The 25,704-nt window shown below is 42.7% G+C and overlaps 1 protein-coding gene across 1 annotated transcript in view; it reads right to left on the bottom strand.

Moving 5' to 3' along the window:
* Positions 1 to 25,704, bottom strand: part of SPTBN5 (spectrin beta, non-erythrocytic 5) — a 115,023-nt gene that overhangs the window by 27,579 nt on the left and 61,740 nt on the right. Inside the window, exons 38-54 of the mRNA XM_044435728.1 lie at positions 24,529 to 24,684; positions 22,751 to 22,942; positions 20,860 to 20,952; positions 15,793 to 15,911; positions 14,870 to 14,984; positions 14,383 to 14,496; positions 13,313 to 13,437; positions 12,449 to 12,611; positions 10,820 to 11,008; positions 9,374 to 9,451; positions 8,087 to 8,259; positions 7,267 to 7,357; positions 5,031 to 5,177; positions 4,673 to 4,810; positions 3,801 to 4,057; positions 3,451 to 3,637; positions 195 to 407 (exon numbers count right to left, since the gene is read on the bottom strand). Coding sequence (XP_044291663.1) covers positions 195 to 407; positions 3,451 to 3,637; positions 3,801 to 4,057; positions 4,673 to 4,810; positions 5,031 to 5,177; positions 7,267 to 7,357; positions 8,087 to 8,259; positions 9,374 to 9,451; positions 10,820 to 11,008; positions 12,449 to 12,611; positions 13,313 to 13,437; positions 14,383 to 14,496; positions 14,870 to 14,984; positions 15,793 to 15,911; positions 20,860 to 20,952; positions 22,751 to 22,942; positions 24,529 to 24,684 — 2,550 coding nt within the window. The remainder of the gene's footprint in view (positions 1 to 194; positions 408 to 3,450; positions 3,638 to 3,800; positions 4,058 to 4,672; positions 4,811 to 5,030; positions 5,178 to 7,266; positions 7,358 to 8,086; positions 8,260 to 9,373; positions 9,452 to 10,819; positions 11,009 to 12,448; positions 12,612 to 13,312; positions 13,438 to 14,382; positions 14,497 to 14,869; positions 14,985 to 15,792; positions 15,912 to 20,859; positions 20,953 to 22,750; positions 22,943 to 24,528; positions 24,685 to 25,704) is intronic.

Here is a 25,704-nt window from a genome sequence, read left to right as displayed (position 1 = left end):
GCCCTTCCTGTCCAATATAACCCCCTGTACCCCGGAATGCCTCTCCTGAGGAGTGAGGGATTTCCTTTCTTGGCATCCCAGGAACTGCAGTGGATCAGGAAGGTTTTGCAGGCCGCCCTTGTGCAAATGTCCTTCTGCTCCTGCAAAACATCTCTGGATCCAAGCCGTGGAGGCAGAACGGGGGTTTGCCTTACCTCTGTGAGTAAATGCTGGGCTTCGTAAGACTGAAGGAGTCTCTTTTTTCTCTCCTGGGCTTTGGCCTTCAGCTGTGCTAAGGAAAGTTCCAGCTCTTTCACCTGTTCCATGATCTCCTGTGAAGCAGGATGTCCTCCACTCACCAGCTTCTGCCCAGTGCTGATCACTGCTTTAGTTAAGGCATCATGGCTGCTAATCTCATTCTCTAAGTTCTGGTAAGTACAGAACAAAAACAGAACTATCACAACTAGACAAAAGCATTTTATCCATTTCTCAGTCCACACAGATCCTGTTTCACTATACTTTTGCTGTGATTTTATTACATGTGTTCTGCTTTTAAATGCTTGCTTTTAATCCGCTACTCTAGCCTTCCCCAGATGGATGCCTTGAAAATGTGTTGGGCAACAATTTCCAGAATCCCCCAATGAACAAAACTAACTGGGGAATGCTGGGGGTTGTCCAACACATCTGGAGGGCATCAGATTGTGGAAGGCTGTGCTGCTGCTTTATTTATTTATTATATTCATACACTACCCTTTATCATGCAAGGAACACAAGGAGGCTGGCATCATTCTCTTTCTCCTCTGAATCTTATCCGCACAACAACAGCCCTGTGAGGCAGGCTTGTGTCTGGCCCAAAGTCACCCAGTAAGCTCCATGGCTGAGTGGGGACCAGAACCCAGATCATCTGAGTCCCAGTGCTGCACTTTTAACCACTACACCACACTGGCATGGAGTTTTCTTAAAATTACTTTTGCTTTCCCCCAGGATTGAAGGCATTAAGGTGAAGACCTAGTATGAAAACAGAGCCCCTGACAAATTCCTAGGCTTTCATTCATGCCTGGATTTCTCTTAGCTTGGCAGCTAAAGTGACAGACACACATACCAGCAAATAGCCTACCAGTTCAACTGCCCCTTAGCACACATTTCAAGTTGGCTGTCAGCTTTTTAAAAGCAGTATTGGATGCACATTAATGTATTTAATACTCCATTCATTTGCTTGGGAAGAAGAAGAAACCCTTTAAAAGTGAAAAACTGGGGACTGAAGGAAGAGTTTTGTATCTCTTCCCTGACAACATCACAGAAACTAGTGAATCCATGCAGTTGGAATTTGCAGGGCTGTTTCAAAGGTCAGCTCTGGAGTGGAAAGGGGGAAGAGTGAGCTGCACACAATGAAGCTACTTTCCCAAATGACCTCATATGAGTCTTCAGAGGTGTCCTCTTCTACTCTCCTAGGTGAAATAGGACCAGAGGACAGCAATACTGTTTGAGTTTTTCTACAGAAATGGGGGCAAGCAACACAGACTATCAACAGTTACTAATATTTAAAGAGGGATACAGAACAGAAACTAAAGTTCTACCTAAATGAAATACAGGGTTGCTGTTAGTCGTGAAGTCGCATCCGACCCATCGTGATCCCATGGACAACATTCCTCCAGGCCTTCCTGTCCTCCACCATCCCCCAGAGTCCACTTAAGTTCACACCAACTGCTTCAGTGACTCCATCCAGCCACCTCATCCTCTGCCGTCCCCTTCTTCTTTTGCCTTCAATTGTTCCCAGCATTAGGCTCTTCTCCAGGGAGTCCTTCCTTCTCATTAGGTGGCCAAAGTATTTGAGTTTCATCTTCAGTATCTGGCCTTCTAAAGAGCAGTCAGGGTTGATCTCCTCTAGGACTGACCAGTTTGATTGCCTTGTGGTCCAAGGGACTCACAGGAGTCTTCTCCAGCACCACAATTCAAAGGTCTCAATTCTTCGGTGCTCAGCCTCCCTTATGGTCCAACTTTCACAACCATACATAGCAACTGGGAAAACCATAGCCTTGACTATAAGCACTTTTGTTGGCAGGGTGATGTCTCTGCTTTTTAGTATGCTTCTAAATTTGTCATAGCTTTCCTCCCCAGGAGCAAGTGTCTTTTAATTTCTTGGCTGCAGTCCCCGTCTGTGGTGATAAAATCTGTCACTACTTCCATTTTTTCCCCATCTATTTGCTAGGAAATGAGAGGACTGGATGCCATGATCTTAGTTTTCTTAATGTTGAGTTTCAAGCCAACTTTTGCGCTCTCCTCTTTCACCCGCATTAAGAGGCTCTTTAGTTCCTCTTCGCTTTCTGCCATGAGAGTGGTATCATCTGCATATCTGAGGTTGTTGATATTTCTTCTGGCAATCTTAATTCCAACTGGTGATTCATCTAGCCCCCCCATTTCCCATGATGTGCTCTGCATATAAGTTAAATAGGCAGGGCGACTATACAGCCTTGCCTAACTCCTTTCTCAATTTTGAATCAATCAGTGGTTCCCTGTCCAGTTCTCACTGTTGCTTCTTGAACCACATATAGGTTTCTCAAGAGACAAATAAGATGGTCTGGTACTCCCATCTCTTTAAGAACTTGCCACAATTGGTTGTGATCCACACAGTCAAAGGCTTTAGCATAGTCAATGAAAATACAGGGTAGGTGCAGGATTTGAGAGTTCAGGTAAGAAAAGGGCTCCCAGTCCTTATCCTTCCTGGGTTTGGCTAATTCAGTCTAATCTGATAGGAGTATAATCCTATCATAAAGATTGCATGCAAACTTCCCTGCAGAAGTTTACACATAGGCGATGAGTCAGAGGCGGATTTGCAAATTAAGAGAAAAGACTTAATTAAGAGATTTGCAAATTAAGAAAAAAGAGTTGCAACCTATTTCCATCCAATTGAGACTGCCCCATCTATGATAGAACCACTTGTTAGATGGCTACAAGGAAAGAAGATACCTAGACTAAGCCTTTGACCAACCCCAAAGTTGTTTTTATAGCCTCAGGCAACAGACCTTTATGAGCTATTTGGATTGCAAAAGGCTGCTTCTAAAGTTAAATTGACTTCTGTGGATTAGAGAGGTTGTTCTAGCTTTTTTTTTATTAATTGTTTCAGATTATCTAATAAGGAACGCTACTTATGATGTAGATACATTCCCATCAGCTTGCTTTCAGATAAGAGGCTTCTGCATTTTCCTTAACAACTAGCCCAGAAAGAAGTTTGGTGGTAACATTTCATTTTGTAGAAGCTTCTCCCGTCCATGGCAAGCAGATGTTCTTTTAATACATTTTACAGTGGTGCAGAATTGTTCATAAAACTCTTTCAAGCACAGAAAAAGGGATAATCACCCCACAGTGATATGTTAGTAAAACAATTTAAAAAATGGAAGGAGACCTGACAGGGAGCCTCTAGCCCTCCCAAATGTTTTCTGAACCATCTGCAGAACTGTAGAAGTACCTTACCTGGTGTTTCTCTTGTAAACTTTGAACAGCTGTAAGAGACTGGCCATAGTCTTTGGAGGATGCCAAAGGGAGTTTCTCATGAATCCAGGTCAGCTCCTCATTGACATCCTGGAGGAACTGGTACTGCAGTTGGCTGGCCTCCAGACCCCCACGCCTCTCCTGTAATGGCTCCCTAAGATTTTTGTACCTGGAGATTCAAAACGGAGGTCATTTTCATTGTTAAGAAAGATTACAGACTAATAGAAGGCTGATCAGGTTGACTCCAGAATAAATGGTGAGGAAGAATATATGATTGGAAGGATGAAAGAGAAGAGAAAGCACGAAAGGGGAAATGAGGAATCATTAGACACCTGTGCACCACATGGTCAACCCTCTCCTCAATCTCATCTGCCAGAAAGTGTTTCTCTTCTTGGAATTCTTGCACTGTGTTGACAAGCCCTTGCAACTGGTCCCTGTGTCCAGCAAACGTTTCTTCTATCTCCTCCTGTTTCTTCAAGAGATCATTTAGAACCTGCACATGATTGCTGCCTTCTGGTGGTTTCATCTCATTTTCTAGATCATCCAACCAGTTCTCCACGTTATGCACGGTGTGTAGGAAACGTTGGGCCTAAAGCCAGAGAGAGAGAGAACCCAGATGTAATCTGACATTTAAAAGTTCAGGGAAAGAATGCAAAATGTTTTGCAGACTGATCTGGTAGTCTGGATCTCCATAATAGCCATTACAAGGCACAGACTTTACACATGCAGTATTTTTATGTCTCTCAGTCATTTGCAACTATGTCAAATCCAGGGTCTTCGGGATAGATGAATCTGTCAGTTTCAGTGTTGCTGAGTTACTAATTTTTCCATCCATACATTTGTTTGTCTGGTTTGGCAGTATTCTAAAGTGAATGTGTGCTTCTGTATACATTGCTGTGTACCTTTCTCCTAACACTGTTTTGCATGTGCTGTTCCTACTACATAGTCTTTTTCCTGTAAGCTATATATTTCCTAATATGTTATTTTTACCAGTAAATGCATTTTTGTGTGATGTACATGTTCTTGTGCACATTTTTACTGGAGAATTGTTTCAGAACATTTGGAAAATTATAGAAATCAAAGTTTTGTTTGTGTATAGCTTCAGATTTGTGAATTAGTTAAGTTTGCATGAAAATACAAGCATACACGTTTCTACCCCATCCTTTTAGTTAGAGTCTTTTTCACCTCTAAGGTTTTACTTTACCTTGTAGGCATCCTGCATCTTTCTCCTCTTTTCATGGCAGTTTTCCAGCAACTCATCCCAAAGCTCATCTATTTCCTGCAGTCTGGACTGGATGGCTTCAGCAGCAAAGTGTCCCTCTCGGAGCATTTTCTCTCCTTCCTGCAATTAAAATACAAATAAAAATTGAAGTTCTTTCCTGTCAACCCTTCCTTCTGAATTATTCCCTTACATACTAACACCCTCACGCAGTCCTACCTTCTTTGTAACTAAGAATTAAATTTCAACTGATTTATGCTCTGGCAAGGATCAGGCTACAAACCATTTGTTTCCTTCAGACTTTCCTGGCTGCACCTCTGCATGCACCTCATTATTCACTTACAGCTTTGATACTATCAAGGTGGTTTCTGTTGGCCACAACCTCTGCCTGGAAAGTTTGGTGCTTTTGAAGTTTGGCCTGAAGATTGCTTGGGTCTCTCCAGCTCTCATCAAGGGCAATACTGTTTTTTTCTGTCATCCAGACTGCCACCTTTGGGAAGGAAAGCAAACAATAAGAAAGTGGAGCTGAAAGGTCAGGCATTGCCTTCATTCAGTTAATCAGGTTTCCTTCTTTAGAAGCAGGGGTTAACTGAGAAACTCCATTCCCTCATAGAGAGACAGACAGTGACTCAGTGGCAGGCCACCTGTGTGGCCTGCAAAGGATCCCTACCATATCCAAATAGGGCTGGGAAAAACCCTATCCAAAATCCCAAAAAGCCTGCTACAACTGATAACAATTCGTAATTCAGATGGATCAATAATCTAATGTAGTATTACAATATTTCTGCATCCATTCCTAAGAGGTTATTTTATTCATTTAGAAAATGTGTAACTTGCCCTTCAGCATAAACTCCCAAGGTGGCAGGCAGGTAAAAGATCTCAAAAGTTGTTTCACCCTTATTCTCCTGTCTGCCCCCCACCCTGCCCTCAGGTCTGCTTCAGGTTTTCTGTTCACATGATGCGGGAAGAGGCAGCAGACTCTGCCCCTACAGATGCTTATTGTTCAGGCACTCACAGGGCACAAGGGGGGGGGGGCGGTGTGCCAGCTCCCTCTGTATTTTTATAAGTCTCATGATGCTCAAGCCTGAAGGCTTGAGTCTTGCTCTGTTTACAGTCCTATATCAGGAGACTAATCCAAGTGCTTTGCCCTAGAGCGGTGATGGCGAACCTTTTAGAGACGGAGTGCCCAAACTGCAACCCAAAACCCACTTATTTCTCTCAAAGTGCCAACACTGCAATAAACCTGGATACTGAGGTTTTAGTTTAGAAAAAACAACTCATACATTAACATCTTTTGTCATAAAAGAAAAACACAATAACAGAGCTTTCAATGATACAGACAGCTTTTTATTGAAAGGTAAAAGTTTGCATTTGGCATGCTTTTGCACAATTAATGTCATCTTTACTGTTGTATGCATGCTGATACTCAAAACTCAAAGCTAAAATCTTGTGTTTATAAAAATGAATGTATTAAAACTCACAGCCAGTCCAAGCAAATCTCTCTCTCATTCTCTCTCTCTCTCTCTCTCTCTCTCTCTCTCTCTCTCTCTCTCTCTCCTTGGCAGCACACTGACTGGCCATGCGAAAGCTTGGACGAGTCTCAACTAATGAGTCGTGGCTCATGACATCATCACCTGGTGCCACTACTCCTTTCCGAGCATGCACATGGCCCCTATGTGCTCTGTTATCCGATGCTTGGCTGCTGGGGAGATGCTGGGGAGACGACCCACATGCCGACAGAGAGGGCTGTGTGTGCCTGCTGTGGCATGAGGAAAGGAGTCTGAGATGCCACCCAGGGACAACATATGCTGGTAGTGCCTGTCTCCTCCCCTTCCCACTCCCTGTCTCACTGACAAAACTCCATTCTGGAAGGTCACTCCTGCAGCTTTGGAGCCAGAGCCAGTGCAGCTGTTTCTGTGTTGAGTGTGAGGTGGAAAGTGGGCGCTCTGTGTTTGGCATCCCAACCACAACATGCGAGCAAGTTTCCAAGGTCAGAGCTGGGGCTCCAAATTCTCCTGTGGCTCGATGCTATGTCCAGATTCACGCAGCCATCTTGCATGTGTGCTTCCAGATGAGGTTTTAATCACACAGTTCCTCTGGCTGATTTGTGGAACTGAGTGGGGAGCTGAAGTGATGCTCAGTCATAACTCCCCCATGCTTTCTTGTGTTTTCCAATGCCCCCCCTTTGCTTATTACTGAGAATCCATTAGGAAGACAGAATTAGGGAAGTGCAAGGAATCTGTCTTGTGCAGAAATCTGCCAAATTCCCTTGTTTTGGTCTCTTGGACTCTGGTCCACTTTGGGCAGCTGCTGCAGAAAAACATTGCTGGTTGTGCTCAGCAAGTATTCACAGACTTCCTCTTAGCTTGGCTTTCTTTGGAAGACCAGATCAAGCACAAGAGGAAGTCCATGGATGTTTGAAAGGACAGATTCTGTCAGGGTTCCCCCTGTCCCTAGACAGAGTAGCTGCACAGTACCTTCCAATGTATCACACTAGGCCCCTTTCATCAGGAAACACCCTAATTCTCTCACCAACATTACATATATTTCAGAAAATGAAATAAATGCACACACTATACCTCAAAGGAATCGCGCAGAAACTTCTGCAATAGCCATGACTCCTCCAGCAGACGCCTGCGAGCTAAAGCAACTTCCAGAAGCCTCTCTTTTCTAAGCCAAAAGAAAGAAAGAAAGAAAGAAAGAAAGAAAGAAAGAAAGAAAGAAAGAACCTGGTGATAAGGTCACATGGAGGCCTAATGCAACTTTCCTACTTTCCACTTCCAACATTACTTCAAAGGGTGTGCTTCACCCTTGGGGAAGAATTCAAGTATCACTCAATTTTCTGTGGTTGGCAAGCAGGTATCTAAACTATGAGAAGCGAGGAAGAAAGAGCAGAGTCTAAAAAGGAGCACACTAAGATGCAATTCTATGCATATTTAAGTAGAAAAAAGTCCTATAACTCCCAACCTTCCCCAGGCAGCCATGCTTGTTGTGGTACACAAAGTGTAGGACTTTCCTTCATCTAAACATGCACAGGATTGCACATTTAGAAGTGTGCATGCCCAGCAGATGCTCCCCTGTCACTGGTGCAGGCAACCCAGATGTTCTGGGCAACGACTTTCATCATCCCTGACCACAGGTCATCCTGGCTGAGCTTTACAGGATTTGTAGCCCAACATATCTGGAGGTTACTCTACTGCCTTTCCATGCTTATGTATATATTACCCAGATTACACAACAAGCAATTGGATTAGTGTGCTTGTGTTTGAAGAGCACAGCAGGGGCCCTAATGAATGCAACACTTTTGGATGAGCGACAAGTAATAAAGGAACCCTGAAAAATTCAGTCCCTGCTTGAGGTGTGGAGGCAAAACTGGAGAAAAGGGTTAGTAGGTGCTACCTCCTCAGCACTGCTTGGCACTTGTTCATGATGCTCTCAGAGTCATAATGCTGGCTGTCCCTCAGCTGCTGGGCAAAGGTGGTCATCATCTCAATCTTGCCCAGCTGGGTTTCCAGGTCCTTTTCAAACTGGGTGTGTTTTTGCTGCAGGCTCTCCACACTTGAGACCGAATCCTAAACAGGAGGACAAAGATGAGCAACCCGGAGAGCTTTCAGGTAGTTCAGTCATGTCTGGGGGCCAGAGCTTGGTCAGGTGCCCTTGAAATGTGTTGGACTGCAAGCCTCAGAAGAAGGTTGCTGGGAGTTGCAGTCCAACAAATTTGGGGTGGGGCGGGGGGTTGCCAGGTTGGGGAAGGTTTCTCTACTGTGTGTGCTCCAGCCTCTCAAAAATATTTGAGAACAAAAGCAGTTTGACAGAGGTTGCTACAGAAGGGAAAGCAAGGGACAGAAAGCATATGAAGAACCAAGAGTCAGGAGCCAAGGAATCCAAGGAACCTAGTGCTTTCCCCAATCTGGCGCTGTCCTGATGTTTTGGACTTCAGCCCCCATCCTGGCCAAAGGTCAGGAATGCCGAGAGTTCTAGCTGAAAATGTCTGGAGGGCACCAAGCTGGGGAATGTTCTCTTAATACATAATAAGCTGTCTGTTGAAGAAAGAGGAAAGTAGCTCTACCTAGGGTGGTGATGTGAAAATCCTCCCTGAATTCCACTTTCTTGCTCTTGTTGGACTTTTCTGTGCTGGCCTAGGAAGTGAACTGAACCACAGTCAAGTCCACAAACACTTGGGAATGCTAGTGGGTCGTTTTTTTGCATTTAACTATTTTCCTGTTAACTTTGCAAAGCCCACAGCCCATGTATGTGGAAGCAGAACTCTGCTTGTGCAGTTGGTATGCAGTGTGGGTGCAGACCAGTTTTGCTGGTTATACCTGCCTGAGAGTTGGACTCACTACCTGCCAGACTCCCATGTGAATACTTCGTGCAAGTTGGGCTTAGGCACAACATATCACTACCTAGAGCTCATTATTTTATCCTTTTGCCTCAGTGACATCTTTTTCTTTCTCTTAAAAAAGTTAATCATATTTATTTGTTTAGGACATTTGGATGCTGCTTCTCCAAAAAGCCTCTCCTTGCTCAACATAGCTTCCAAGATTTGATAGAAACACAAAACTAAAGCAATAATCTTAGATGCAAATTTTACTTCAATAAAAACCAGTGAAATTAAAATATATTATGGAGTAAAATATAGAACACCAATGAATATTTGAACAAGTGTACCTCAACTTCACTTACCCCCAAGTCTCTGTTTGCTAGGAAGGCCTCCTTGCTGCTAAGCCAACTTTCATTCTGCTCCACATAACCAAAGAAAGTCTGTGTGTGTGAAAGAGAAAAACATGGCAAGCTCAGTCTCTTCCTGATAAAACCAGGAAAGTAGAAACTTTACTTGCAGGGAAGAATATTCAGCACTGAAGCCACAAGTTACTACTGCTTGCTCAAGCAATATGTAAAAGAATCCCAGTGGAACTGCTCCCAATATTAGAAGGAGGGGCAGCAGACTGACCCAGATGTAAAACAGTATCTGCTACAGGTGGTAGGTGATGTGTGTGGGAAGTTCTTTTTAAGTATGTAGGTCGGCAATTTTTAGCTCCCCCTCATATCCCTAGATAGAAATTAAGAAGTGAACTTATATCAGAAACAAACTTATCTCCTGCATTCAATATTTATCCACAGAATCAGGAGTGTCTACTCTGGTTGACTGCTATGAACTTTCTAGGGTCACTTGCTACCATAGCCTTTAACTGGAGATGATAAAGAATTAAACTTCAGCCCTTCGACATGCAACGCAGATGCTCAGCCAGTGATCTGGGCTTACCCCTCAACCTGCACATCCGTTAAAAGGAAGAAGGATCTTTAAAAATGCATGTGATGGCATATTTTTCCTACTAAGAAACATTAAGTGTTCTGTATGCATGCGCGAATATAGGGATTTGCTTCCACGTAAGAAGATATAAACACAACTTCTTGATAAAGGCAAGTTCCAGCTCCTCTTTCTTTTTTTTCAGAAATAAGTTCTATGACATGAAAAAACTCTTCTTGATTATGCTTTTTAGGGGAAATGTGCAAGTGTGTGTGCTTGCATGCACCCCCCACCAAACAAACAAAAAGATTCAACAGAAAATATATCAAAACTAACTGAGGGTTTGAGTTTGAGCTGAAGGTGAGCTTGGTCAATCAGTGAAGGTGTCCTTTGGTTCTATTTCTCTTTTCTTCCACTTTGATCAGGGAGAGCACCACTCTTTAAAGAAGGGTAACAGAAACTCGGACCTGCTGGTCTGGTGTGCTCTAGAAGGGCACACGCTTCCTCCTTGGTTCACCCTGTGCCACCCCCTTTATCCCTAGTACTGATCATTTGGGGTTTCCTAGGTTTTATGCAGTACTTCGTCCCCTTAGGTGGCTGAAAGGACTCACCCAAGACTTAGCTACTCTCAGGAAGAATTGTAAGCTAAAATGTGCTGGCCTTTTGGCTGGAGTGCTGCCCCAAGGTCTTCTCCAAAAGGCCCTCTGGTCCTTCAGGCTGAAAGAGGCTCTGAATCCCTGCTATGCAGCCGCCCGATTCTAAGCCCCTGCTTGAGATGTTTCCCAACAGCTCTTATTCTGATCCGGCTGGCTCCTTCGGAGAGCATCGGTGACTGGGTGACAGAGAAATGTGACTGATAAAATAAAAATGTCTTCACCTACCTGTAGGTCTCTGGCTTGAAACAGTTTTAGATTTTGTTCTTGCCAGGTCTGGATCATTTCAGTCAATGCCTGCTGTAGACTGATGAGGGAATGGTGGATCTCAGGGCTTGCATAATGGCCTGCGCTGGCAAGCTCCTGACCATGGTTGCTAAGTGCACTGAACCGTTCTCCTCGTGCCTCAATCTCTGCCTGGAAGAGAGATTGATGTCAAATGTTCATGCAGAACTATCCAGCATATGGGTCTTTGGGGGACAAAAATGCACTCTGCACAGAAAACCTGCCAATATTAACATTTATGTGGAAAGTCATGAGCCTTTGGGTTGTGTCATAGGAACAGCACAGGAAACTCAGAGCTAAAAATTATTGAGGGGGGGGGGAAACCCCAAACCTCTCTATGACTCTAGAAGAGCTGTTTCCCCTCTGAGCCAAATCTGGGATTTATTTGCTAGCTGTAAAGGAGAAATGTTTAAAATACTAGATACTTTTTTTTAACAATGCAGAAAGTGGCAACAGCACAGTGATTTTGCACTTTTTCTCTCTGTTCCTAAACAGTTTCTGGTCCATTTCATTACAGGTGCTTTCCAGATGGGGCTTTTATAAAATTTCATGGGGTATTTCATGTGTATCCAGGTGATGTCATCTTCTTCTCTTTATAATCCTCCTGTGTTTTATCCCAGGCCCTTTTCCATCTTTTTTCTTACCACAGAAAATCTGTTAAGGAAGGAAAGATGCAAAACTGCATGGTGCCTTCTGACTGGTAACACTAGGACCCATCCATCCAGAAGCATGCGGTCTTCAGCACTTTATCACTCTACTCTTGATGTTCAAGTGGGTAATTCAAGGGGGAAAGGGGGTCCACAGAGCAGCAGGGAAAACCAAACAAAAGCGGCTGGCTGAGGCCATGCCCGGGGGAGCACATGGACCAATCAAGTGGGACAGGAAGTAGCAGTACACCCTGGGATTGATTCCCATGAGGGCTGACGGGAGATGTACTGCCATTTGGAAGGAAGATGGAGGTGTGCGGAAACTTCTATTGAGTAGTTACCACACAAATGTGCGGACTTAGGACACAATGTAGGTTACCATGTCATGCGGTGACCATGCTGTGTGCTTTATGTTGTGTGAACACACCAATGGATAATGTGTAGTTCTACCTACAGACAGGCATCAGATTATTTTGCATGATGTGGCTAAAGTATATTGGGATCGGAAGACTAGAGATAATGCTGACAAACGAGGATGGTAGAATTTCAGTGTCCACATGTTTCCATTCCAAAAGATGGCCCAAATAACAGACACTAAAAAGTAAGCCCAAGCAATCAATAACCCACATTTGGGCCTGAAGAAGGACTCTTCAGTTCAGAGGGAAAGCAGAGAGGTGAAGATTGCTTATGCAGCCTTTTGATGAAGTCTGGATTGCCATTGTGTCCAAACATCTCAGCTTTGGTACCAAGACTGCTGCAATCAGGCATCCTTTACAGTAAGATGGGCGAGCTGTGGAGATCCGGATGTTTTTGCCTACAATTTCTATCAGCTCTAGATAGCTTTAGCTATTTCTTTTTTAAATAAAATGAGATGCATCAGTGTGATCATGATGAGTGGGTACAATTCTAAGTAATTCACACTTACCTTTCTTTCCTGATGCTCTTCAATCATACTTTCAGCTTCAGCAAGACTCTTAGGAAGACTTCCAACCTGTATTCGAGTGTTGACTTCTTGAATCCAGTCTAGAAGCTCCTTCAGTTCACGATTGAACTTCTGCAACTGATAAGAGGCTACCAACTTCTCACCCCTGTCACACAAAGAACAAGCTGTCACTTCTGGCCAGATCTATCTACATGCAGCATTCTTCACCGCAGGGCTGAAGCAAACAAATAGCTCCCAATCAACTCCAGTGTGGCTCTCTGCCTGTCTCTTCCTTTCAATTACTCCACCATCCTCTGTCTGCAATAGCTGCTCGCTCTCCACAGGAGCTCTCCAGATTACTGGAGGAGACATTTGGGATTTGGCACTCAGGGGACCTGCCGCTCACAATCTGTAAGATGAGTGGGTAGGTTGGTGGATGAATGACAGAAGAACACAAGAGCAATCACCCAACGAGCAGCACTGGGGAAGAAGCCTAAAGTGAAGATCAACATGTTTGAGTAGTTGCAGTGGTGCAGCCCAGAATTACTGGAGATGGAGGGGAAACTAAATGCACAACTGGAAAGGAAGTTAAGAGAGTGCAAGGTAAACCTGTGTTAACCTCTTTCAGTGATGAGAAACAGTCCCATCTTTGTCCAAGGGCAAAATGAATTGGAATTTGCCTCCCTGGGGACTGACTGACTTGGCCTTGCTTGATCAATGTGGAATGGGTGGGGAGAAGCCTGGAAAAGCCTCCAGTCAAGTCTGATGAAGAGCATCACTGCTTGACTTGGTGGGAAGAGGAAAGCGGACACAAAATGGTGGTGGGACTCTATGCATTCAAAATGGCAGTCTTGTAAATATCTTTACCTTTGCTTGGCCTGACCCTGGAGACGTAGCCAATAGTTTTTCATTTCCTTTTGCTTTGCAGTCAGTCTGTCACTTAGGGAGGATGGATTTCTCTTACAGACTGGGAATGATTCCAGCTCTAGTGACTAAAAGAAGCACATGCACTCTATATAGTTATTGCATTGATTCTCCTAAAGGCACTTTATAATTTAATTTGGAACATCTTGCTTTTCTGTCTACAAATGAACATCAAAATATGGCTAATGAAATAGAATTAAAATACAGAACACATGAATATAGACAATAAAATGATCTTAATGATAAAAGGGCAACCCAGCAAGAAAACAAACAAGTGGAGAAAGGGGGCAGCAATTCCAGGGAAGAGAGAGTTCTAAACAACTACTCGAGAGTAAGTCCCATCATGTTCTATGGGGCCTACCACTAGCAAGTGTGTTTAGGATCACAGCCAAAGCTTCATAAACATATTTTTCCATTTAAGAAGTTAGGATATTGACTAAATATTCACATATTCCATACATGCACATGATAATTAGCTATAGTTTACAGGGTACACATATGTTCCAAGCATAGAAGAAAAGGACAGCTTCAGCCATGTGCCCAGAAAATGGAACCATTGCAGGTTACCATACTCTGCTTTATGGAGACTAAGACTGGCCTTAGACTTGTTGCTGCCCGAGATAGACAAGATGCCCACCCCTGCTCAATACTCCATGGGCAGAAGCTGCCTGGGCTGGTGGCTGGACTAACTTCATCACTGCTGGTGAGGCACAGTCCTCCATGGCACTGGAGGGCACCTTAGTGGTACAGGATTGTCCTCCAGTTCATGGCCTATCTTTTTTGAACTCTTCTCTACCTCATCCCTATTGTCTTGGACACCACAACATTGTGTGTGCATTTATGTGTGTATTAACACAAACCTCAAAAAGCAATGAACCCACTAGTAATTCATACGACATAGATGGATGGGGTCACCACATTAGCTCAAAATAGGGCCTAACTGTCCATGCAGGATACATTTCTCATGAAAGGTTCCCATTTCCATTTCTGGTGTCAACTACTTGGCCTTTTACCTCCATCTTGGATTGAATTATGCTAATTTCTCTCTCCATTTCTTCATGTCTCCGGATTAGGTTTTCTACACTTTCCACATCTTTTCCATAATCCAGCGCTTGCATCAATGCACTCTTGGGGGAACAGAAGGGAGGACAAAGTTAGTTCTTCCAAATCCTTTCATTCTCTTTTTCTTTCAAACTTTTTGATACATTTGCTTAAAAATCTCTGCATTTCACAATTACTGCAACAATTACTAGAAATTTGCAACGTATAAGTGATTTTGAAATATTTCAGATCTGGGAATCCTAACATTAAAATTAAAATAACCTCCAAACGTTAATTTCTTGCTGCATCCTCCTGCACATTACACATTCTCCTTTTGTCAACTACACAGTTACAGGATAAAATGGCATTTCAGTTTATTGAGAATCTTGGAATATTCTCCACTTTAGGAAACACTTCCAAGATATAAAGGGAATGAGAACTTGTAGCAAAACAAATAACCTTTTCACTGATTCTCTCTGTGATATCCTCAATTTCTCTGATCAAGGCATGGATTTCCAGAGCTCCTTCCAACTTCTTCCAATATGCTGTCAGTTCACCATGGAAACTGTTCCACCTACCCATCCAAAGAGGGAATCAAAGTTAGGCCTTTTTCAAAACCTTCATTTTAGCTTCTTTTCTTATTGCATAACCAGGACAACTTTCAATAATTCATTATTGGTAAACATTGACAAAGTGCCACTTTCATTATAGGAACACTCAGGAAATGGGTGGGGGAAATGACAGGCCAAGACACAAAGAAAGTATGGGGAAAAGGGCAAGTCAAGATATTATGGACTGTGTTAGAAGTATAGAAAGGTGCTGTGACATGTTTGGGACTGGTATAATTTGGGAAACTTCACTTCTGGGAAGTCAATATTCACAAGATCCACAACCAAAAGCAGTTTATCTTACAGGATAAACTTGGTTTAACAGCAAATAATAACACTGTATGGAAAAGTTGTAGTTTTCTACTGTGCAATTCCTACCACAGTATTACCAGTTCTGCTATAGTGTAGTAGTATTATGCCCGGTTAGCTCTCATCTCCCAGTTTTCCTTGATCTTTCAACTCCCTGTGATGATGGACCTCTGGTCAGCTATTCAGTAAAAACTGAAAACTCATTGTGATGTTTCAGAAACAAGAAGGAAGTTGTTAGAATACAATCTTGACAGGGCATCAGGGGCTGTACCTGACCTCACCTTACAAACCCATGATTCTACAGGTGAGTGTTTATGGTAGAGTGTGATTGTACATGTAGAATCACCCTTCTCCTTTCGTAGCTCAAGACAATGGCACTACGATTCCATTCTGGCCCTGTAGTTGGCATTTTTAGCTGAATTTATCTTTCTTCATTTGGGCATGGAAATAGATTTCCACACACACCTGTCATTGAGCTGCTTTCTGCGCTGGTAGATTGTCTTCATCTCTTCTGTATTCTCTCTCTCCAGTCTCACAGCAAGGGCATTGATGGCTTTGATGTGTGCATCGTCGACCATTACTCCCTATAAGACCAATGGCAAAGAGGAACAGGTTGCTTTAGGTAGCATGTAGCTCCTCAACTCTCTGCCCCCTGGAAAAGGCAGCAGTGCATGTGGGCTGGGCATCCCCGAATACTCAAAGGAGAAAAGAGACACCTGCTCTGTTTTATACCATTTTCAGTATGAAAGCTGCTTCCATTGCCTAGGAAAAGCATTACATATTACATAAGTGACATATATATTATGCTAGCTAGTGCAATCCCAATTCCAATTAAAATGCTAGTTTTACCCTTACAAGCAGCAGACTGTCAGAGGACAAGGAACCTGAAGGTCTGCCTCCATCCCAACCAGCCTGTGTTGGCACAAGAGGCCCTTATCACTGCCAGTCAGTGGGGGAGCAGTCATGCTGGAGGGCACAAGGGAAAGGCCTTTTCTGCCCATAGCTCTGGGATACCTTGCCAACTGAGGCCCAAGCTCAACCACCTCAGGCCTTCCAGAAAGGCCCTGGACTCATTTATTGCCCATGGCCTTTTCTCTGAATTGTGTTTTCACAGGCCTGCTGATGGTTTTACAGAAGAGTGCTCTTGTATGCTTTGTTCTTGTCATTGTTTGCCCTGTTTGGTTTTTAACTTCTGAGCTTTCTTGAGAAGGCAAGGGTGCCTTGTGTCCTCTTTCATAGAGGACAGTCCTCTATTTCAGGGTCTGCCAGAGGGCCATCCACTGTTTGAAGGTGTCCCCTAACTGAAGGACTGGCTTCTTCATTTCTAGTTTATAGATGGAGAGTCCTAAACTCAATTCAAACTGCTCAGCAGGTTGACAGAATAAAACAGAATTAATCAATCTTAGGTCCTGTTGATGCATGTAATGTAGTTTGAAAGCACTGTAAAAGCAGTCCTGTTTTTATAGCTAGCAAGTATCCCTCTGACATAAAATGTAATGAAGTTAACAAGTTAATTGCCCTTTTCTCTTTTATTGGCCAAATTGGGATGGCATACATGTTATGCTAGTAAGGAATAAGAGCCAACATGGCTTGCTGACTTTCCATTCAGGGTTTTGTTTATGCAGTTGTGAATGCACACTGGAGTTACCCCTGTTCTGCCAGTGTGAGCATCAAGTTCCCAGCCTCAGAGACCAGCTGCTGCAGTTCCCTTTGCACCTGCCATGAGGGGGACTGGATCTCCCATTTCCACCTCTAAGGTTGGAGCTCTGGGAATCTGAATTATTCTAGGGCTCTTCCGATGCCACAGGACCCATACGATTGCTCCCTTTATATCAGTTAGCAAACCTGGAAAATAAGCTAGGACCAACAGTTTGTTTAGGAGCATTAAATCACAGTTCATTGGGAATTTTAACTCAGTACAGGACAGGATCTTCATGCAGAGGAGAAATCTTTGTTACTGGTGCTTGTTCTCAGATTCACAGAACATGTACATGAAGCTTCCACTGATAGTCTCAGTCTACATGCAAAACAAGTGGATCACATTTGGCAATATGGCAACGGTCTCTGAATCCACATAATTTACACCTTAACAGTTAGAATGGACTGAGATCATGAGAGATTTATGTCTGAATGATGAAAAATGTAAAAGGTCTTATACATCCACGATATTTTCTAGAAATCATTTATTTATTTATTTAAAGCTTTTCTATCCCGTCCTATTACAAAAAGTCTCAGGACAGTCATACAATTAAAAAAAAAAAAGCACAGCATCACACCCTCAATAAAACTTCAATTAAAATAGCAATTAAGCTTAAAATACTGGGAAAATAAAAAGATTTTGGTCTGGTGTTGAAAAGAATAAAGTGACAACACTGGGCGCACCGTGTCTATTTCAACACATGACAAAACACAGGCTGAAAATTTAAGTATTTGTGCACAGGTCATGAGACAAAAGTTATACTGTGATGAATGTATTTTCCTAGATCATAATCAGTATCCAGTTCAAAATGGTACAGAAACTGGAATATAAAATAATTCCATTTCAGTGCTCAAATATTTTAATTTGCAGTAAGAACAAAGGGTAAGAGCTTTTCTACACAAGACTGTTAATCCCCTGAACTTCTGCTATATAATGTCTAGATTGTGGAATAGCACAAACAGAAATTGTACTTTCTTTTGCTTTCACAATTAAATGCCTCATGTTCCTTACTTATAAAAAAGCTCACAGAAGCAAAACTGGAAGGTCATGCTGTCATCTCAGAAATTAATAAACAACTGTGAGTATGAAATGATGAGCACAATATAAATGCCACATATAGAAAAACCCTTAAACAAAGAAAAGGGAAACATAAATCATGGGTTTAACAGAGTTACTACCTTGGGAAGCCAGGAGTTAGGTTAAAGTATTAATTGCCTGGGCACTTTTCAATATATACATACCACTGTTCAGTGTTCAACCCACACATGAAAAGCAAATACTCAAAGCATTTTGCACAAAGCATAATTCACATTTTTCAGTAGATACTAAATTAAAACTAAAAAAGCCCCTTATTTAACACTCAGTGTCCTAAACCATAGTCTAAAGTCGAATTGTATAGAGAATACATCTAGAGAAATAATTGCTATGCAAGAGTTATTTTGCACATTCCAGTAACATCCAGATTGTCATCTTTGAGATAATATAGAAAATTAAAGCACCACAACTCCCATAGGAAAAAGTGGCCTGGGATTTTTACTCAGCAAACATGTTCCCTCTCTAGGCTTCTGGGTGCTCTTCCCTGATAGAAAGTGGGGAGGAGTTGCACATTCTTGGCTCAGCTCAGATGTCATATTTGGCAGCTAAAACAAGTATCAAATGAGCAAAACAATCATAATAGCATCTGTAGCAAGCTGTGGGCTTAACAAGCAGCAGGCTGAAATAGGACAGGGTGGAGCAGGAGTGGCTCCAGGCGGAGAAAACAGTGTGCGACAGTGAGGCCACAACTGACCTTGACAATGTTGCTTATACTCTATTTCAGGGGGATATCAAGAATGTCTATTAATTTGTAGCACATCATGAGCACTGCATTCAGAGGGAATGATCGCTAGAAAGGTGTGTGCTGAGTATTACATAATTACGACAAGGGTTGTTTGTGGAAGCATACACAACTAGGTGTGATTTGCATTTGCTGTGAAACTTGTGATGATAACTATGCAGTATCACACACACAGCCCTCTTCAGCAAGACTGTCTTTGAGTCATCTTCCATTATCCAGATCTCCCATCAATTACTTGTAAGAATGGGTTTCTGTAAGGCAGCCTTTCCCAATCCAATTTTGGACTGCAACACCTGGAAAATACAACCTTTATCCTTACACTAGCACTGGGTGCTATATGGTTTTTAACAGAGTTCAGTAGCCATTCAGTTGTTCATTGAGCAAGTTGTTCATACTGGAGCAAGATTTTTTTTCAAGAAATTGCCTTGTCTGGTCTACTCTGGTTTGGCTGATTTCCTGGAGTTGAAATAAGAGTATTATGGCATTCTGCCCAGAACTGACAGATGCATTTTCAGTCATATATTTTGGGGAAGAAGGAAGCACTGGGAAAGAAACCCCATTTTTTCCTCTCTGAGGTCCCAGGTTTTTCAGGGATGTTATGTGCACAATGCAGATTTTCCTTCTGCTTTTAGGGGTATGAGGCCCAGACCGAAATGTACAAGGATAGCTAGAAAACAGGGATTTCTGGGGGGAGCTATAAAGAGGGAAAGCTCCAACAGACACCTCCAGCTTCAAATTGTCCATATGTTTCCCCACGCAGACTGCCAGAAAACAATGTCCCCACCGCTGCCTTTCCAAATCGTCCTTGCCAGCACAAGCATGATGGACCTGTTGCAAAGACTACAGCAGAGACAAAGCTGAATCAAGCAGCTAATGTGCCACAGTTGTCAAACAGTGCCTGGTCACAAGTGCCCAACATATTTCAGTGCCCAAATTAGCAAAGCCCCCTGGAGCTATACGACAGGCCTGCTGTGGTGACTCACCATCACATGGGAAGAACCAGAGACGTCACAACAGAGCAAGGGAATCAAGCAGCTGCCGTGTCCTGCTGTCTTGCCCCAAAGTGTTACTATATTTTCCTAAATGCTTAATTTGTTTTGAAAGGAGCTCTCTGCAGAGCCATATTATATTGCCCTAATTCTCTTATGTGAAATTAAATCAAAAATTTATTAAGGATCAGTGTCACATTTTAAAAGATGGAACTGTTTCACCACTGTTAATTCAATCTTCAGTGGCTAAATTGGATATGAAAAATGATAAACAGGTTTTGGGTCATTAGAGCTCAAAGTCTGAGTTACACTGCACCTTATTAAGCCACACTTTGAGCTCCTGTACCAACACAAAGTGACCTGTATGGATAATGTATAGGCATGTACAGGCACCCAAGTACCTGCAATTTGGTGAGGGTGCTCAGAGAACTGGAGATGGTTGTTTACAAGATGCATGTACATGCTTGTATGCCATCAGTATCTTATACTGTTCACATTGGAGAACACTAATCTATCACCGGGCAAGAAATACTTTGATAGGTATAAGAAATGCAGTAATTCTAATGTCACACTAATCTATACCTTAATCTGCCAAATTGATAGGAAAAATTGGTGACTGGAAATAAAGACATTATGCAGCTATCCAAGCTAGGTGAAACTAGGGGATTCTTGACATGGGGCAGGCATATGGTGACTTTACTGAGGCTTCTTCTATTTTCACTGCGGGCTTTTCACATGAGTTTGTTTCCAGGTGGTGCTGCAGTGCTGTGCAACTGTGAAAAGCACACAACCTTTTTCTAGCCCTAGCTGGCACCCAAAGAGACAAGATTGCATTTTCCTTGCTTGGAGGAAAAGGGGAACCAGAAAAGGAGAAAGTAGACTATGGGAGAGGCCTTTGAGGATGATGATGCCACACACAAGACCTGCAAGTCCATGGGTAAGGGACCATGATAGCACAATAAACAGTTTGTGTAGAAAAGCCCTAGGTCTGGAAATGTGTCTCTTACCCCCAAAGCTCCTCGGAACTCTTTCAGTTTTTTCATGAGCTGCAGGCAGTGCTCGTAGTCATTTCCCACATCACCAACATTAATCATTACTTCCTGGGGAAAAGTGAACAGTAAAACTATTTATTTATTAGATTTACTTCCCACCTTTTTCTTGTTTAAAGGAACTCAAAGTGGCTTACACTATTCTTTTCCTGCTGCTCTCAATCTTCTCCCCAGAACAACAACCCTGCGAGGAGGGGTGCATTTAGAGTTTGTGACTGGTCCAAAGTCACCCAGTGAACTGCATGGTGGGGCAGGGACTAGAACCCAGATCACCTGAGCCCCAGACCTGCACTCTTAACCACTATACCACACTGGCTCTCAGTGCATAGTCTACAAATAGTTGTACACACAGCAGTTCCTGAACATCAAGAAAATCGATCCTTCACTGCTTACCTGGATCAGTGGCATTTTGAAAATTGCAACCTGATCTTCTTAAAAGATCACTGCATTGCATTAAGAACCGTCCCAGCTACAATATTTGCAGAACATGTTGCTTGCTGCAAAAGCATATACTAGGATTGACAATTAAATTGCCACTATCTTAAATGACATTGTTATATTTCTATACTGCCCGTAGCTGAAGTTTTCTGAGTGTTATACAACAATAATCATACAAACATACACTCAAAACACCCAACCAGATTCTAGCCAGGCCTGGCATTGCTTAGCTTCCAAGATAAAGCAGAACCAGGCACTTCAAGCTATACAGGAGCTGAATTAGAAGGTTGAAACAGTGAAAGTCCTATTGGATCAGGGCCTTAACATTATAAGGACAATTCTTCTTATCCCAAACACACCCCACAATCAGTTTTATTTGTTTCTGAATGCAGGAGATTTAGAATGAGGTCTGCTGGTAAAACTAAGGGTTTTAGTTTTACCAACAGAGGATGTAGCCTGTGGTTCAAGCATCCGTGAAACTAGCAAAACACTTCTCTATGTATTGATTTAACAGGGGATACAAAAAAGTGAGAACCAAACTAGATGAAAAGCCACTCATGCAATTGGGAATTGTACAACTGGCTTTTGCAAAGATATGCTGCCTAGAGAATCCTTCTGATTAGTAGGTGGCATACACATTCAAAAATAAATAAAATAAAGTAAAAGGCAGGAACAGGCTGAGGTCATATATGGGCAGGTAGCTTTAAGCCAATTCAGACTGGGCTTCCACCTGCTGTTTACATAGGAAGAAAAGCTTCCATTAGCACAAATGGGGCCTGTTATCCCAATGCAAATAGCAGGTAGGTGGGGGCTGGGGCTGATCCAGATTGAGACTGTTGTGTAGGACAAAGGCATTAAATAATCCAAGCCATTAATCCAATAACCCAAGACAAAACATTAAAGCTCTCTTACCCCCTAGCAGGGTCCTGAGTTGTACTAGACCCTGTTCTGCTTTGGATATTTACTTTGAAATTCCAAAATTGGCTAATTCCATCAATGGAATTTCAAATAATTTAATTCTTCCTTTGGAATGCGTGCTTTGTGTTCTTTTTTAAATGGATAAATACAGAACTTGGGGTGAGGAAATTGGCTAGATAGTGTGCATGGGTCTCCAACACTTGAGTGGGCCTACAGTGCCTGTAGACACAGCTTCTTTCTGACTACAGCTTCCAGAAAAGACATATCAGGGGAGCCCTTTTCTGTGACTTCTGCTTATCCCATTCCAGAAACATCATTTTGCTGCTTGTGCTACCCAGTGCTACTTTCCTGTGCTTTTGCAGTAATTTTTGCTGGCACTGTGGCTGACAGAAAATTCTAAAAATGCACATTTTCTGTTTCATATTAGAATTTTCAAATGTTGCTGGATAAAAAGATTTTTTTTTTTGAATAACAGCTATGGAAGCATACAGACCTTGTCTCTGATCCAGGCCTCTGCATGGTCCACTTTTTGTAGAAATTCCAAGAAATCTCTGCTGTCTTCAAGCATCTTACCACGTGCAGCAACAGCCTTCTTCAGTGTTTCCCACCGTCCTTGAAGGATGCGAGTCTTATGGCGGATATCCCCTGATTTAGGGTGATTCTGGTGCAGGAGAGTTTCTCCTCTCTTCATGTAATTGGGAAGGAAGAATTATTGAGGAAAGACTGACACAACATTGTTGTTATTTTTTGATATTGTTGTACTGTTTTACTTTGATATTGTCAATATTTAATATTGTTTAATTTTATATCATGCTTTGAAACACGGCTGTATTATGTTGTATGAGCATTTTTGACATTGTTGTATTGTTTAATCTGATATTGTTGACATTTGATATTTGATATTGTTTGCTATTTTGCTATTATTATTGGATATATTGTTATATATTTACATATATTTTTCCTTCCGAGACCCTGCTCTAGCAAACCCAACTCTGGTAGACAGGGACATATTAGATTGGGACTGGACATCTCAGGATCTTTCAAACTGCAGCTCCCATCAGCACTAGCAGCTCCCATCAGTACTAGCAGCTCCCATCATGCCCTCATGATGTCAGGATGGCACTGCAGGACAATCTGAAAAACCTTGAAGTGCATATCCCTGAACTAGATGATATGTCAAATAAGTGACCACACTTAATACACTTGTTCTTATTGGGACTGGGTAGTGGGGGCGGAAGGGGGCAGATAATCTGGAAGAGAATGATTAAGAGGAAGGTTGTGGCTTCATAATGCTGCCTCCCTTTTGGAGCTAATCCAGTGGGAGGTGGGCAGACCAGCTATTTAAGACTGCATTCTCTGGGCACTGGGACTCCCTTGGGATAGCAAAGTACCTGTAGCTGGGTGCATATAAGACCATGGTGGACTAAAAGGCCTACAATCTCCTTTCCAGCTCTAAAGTTCTATGAATTTTCCCTGCTTGGTCCAAATTGGCCATGAGAATAGTCCCTGCAATCTATCCAACACTTTCACTACTTCATGCTACAGGCTGGTTGCACCTTACTTTGGTTGAAATGCCGGCTTGGAGGCTCCCTATGGATTCATGGGTGGAATAATTATGCAAGCTGCATTAGTGAGCCCCTTAATGGCTCCATTTGATATGAAGCAATCCCCCCAACCCCGCCCGGACTGCCTCTTAGACTCTGAATATGCATTTGTGATGATTTACAAGAATCCTTTGGGATCTTCTTGTTTCACCCAATCTAAGCCCATGGGTGGAGCATGAGTTGGTCAGGCCTTCCTCAGATCACCTTTGATTTATGAGCTATGAAGCACAAGGAACTCTGTGACTCTGAGCCAGGTTAGGTTCAGGGTGCCAGGGTAGAGTGCCAATGAGGTGTGGGGACAGACTCACAAATCAACATTATTTTTTCAGGTTTTTTATTCTAGAGTAAGTGCAGGGGTCCCAGTGAAGATCAGGACCCTAGCAAGATTGGTTCATCCCACTAGATACCCACATCTGAGGCTCTGTATTAAATATCAATTAAATGACAGTTTCAAGTCCCTTGCATCTGTTTTTCAATCTAAGAATGTGCATTTTACCTCTTTGCTTCTGTGTCCATAAATAGTGCGAATGGATTTGATGAAAGCAACATTCTCAGCACATGGACACAAGTATTGTTTTCTCTGAGATCAGGGAACTTTCATTTTAAGGCCCTTCAGTCTTTGGCTTGCTGGAAAATAAAGACTGCAGCACATGCTTTCAACACTTACCATGTTAACAGTTGCAATTAGATCCTCATGAGCCAGAATCTCAGCTTCAAAGACTTGGTGCTTCTGCAGAAGCTTCATTTTCTCACTCAAGTTGCTCAGATTTTGGAAAGAAGAATCTTCCAGCTTTTGCATGCGCTCCTCAATCCAGCTCTCTGCCTGTCACCAAAGGATCAGTGTGGTTAGTGCTGTATGCATTGCAATGAACCCCAGGAAACACAGACATCCTTCCTACTAAGCCAGGCAACCATTAGTCTAAAGACAACGTTTTCCTGCAAATCCGAACATGGTATTAACAAAGAGCAGAGATATTAACAAAGTTATTCTCTTCCTGCACATTTGGATAGCTGGCATGTATCATGACAGACTGAACCAATTAAAACTCTGCCTCCCATGGGCATTGTTGGTCTCATCATCTGAAAGCAAATACAGCATCTATTGCTTCAAGCAGAGGTGGTAGAAACAGCCTGAGCAGATTAACCTAATCAAACATTAAAAATAAAGAGATTCAGTACATCAGTCTTTGGGTGTACTGACAAAAGTGCACTTTCTGGAAGAAGAGGTTTCTCGGAATAATGGAAGAACATTTGCACACAGAGTGTTCCATTCTCTTGGAAAATATGACAACAATGAGGGGAATGCTGTAAAAAGGCTTTCAGATTTTTTTACAAGAACCGTAATTGTGTGGATGGCCCCAATCTCATGGCTCCTGACTATGGGATTGCTGCCTCTGGTCCTCGGTGGCTGCCAGCAATGTCATCAGGACTCTTGCAACTGGCTCTGCCTCCATGGCTGATATTCTTTAAGTCAGGGATGGGAAGAAGGTAGACCTGGATCATCTCATAGATCTCTGGATGAAAGTAGAACACCAGCATTCTGACTCTCAGAGCATTTCTGTGGCCCCTAGATATTGTCTAGAGGTACTTTTCAGTATTACTCCCCAGACCCCTAGTTCTGTCACTGCACAACAACTGGAGCTGGGACTTTGTAGGACTAGGTGTCTTGGTGGCTTCGCAGTCTCCTCCCCTGCTTCTGCAAAGCACCATGGTTAGCCGAAATCAGATCTATTGACTTTTCAAGCTGGGAAGATAGATCTCATGTTTGTGCCCCTCCCACCCTGCACAGTATGGACATAGTATGGACATGGAAGGTGTGGGGAGGGTGAACCCTCCGAGAGTG

The sequence above is a fragment of the Varanus komodoensis genome, unplaced genomic scaffold (assembly GCF_004798865.1).
Source record: "Varanus komodoensis strain SLA01 unplaced genomic scaffold, ASM479886v1 scaffold3, whole genome shotgun sequence".
In the NCBI taxonomy this organism is placed as follows: domain Eukaryota; kingdom Metazoa; phylum Chordata; class Lepidosauria; order Squamata; family Varanidae; genus Varanus; species Varanus komodoensis.
This window is presented reverse-complemented; position numbering and strand designations above follow the sequence as displayed.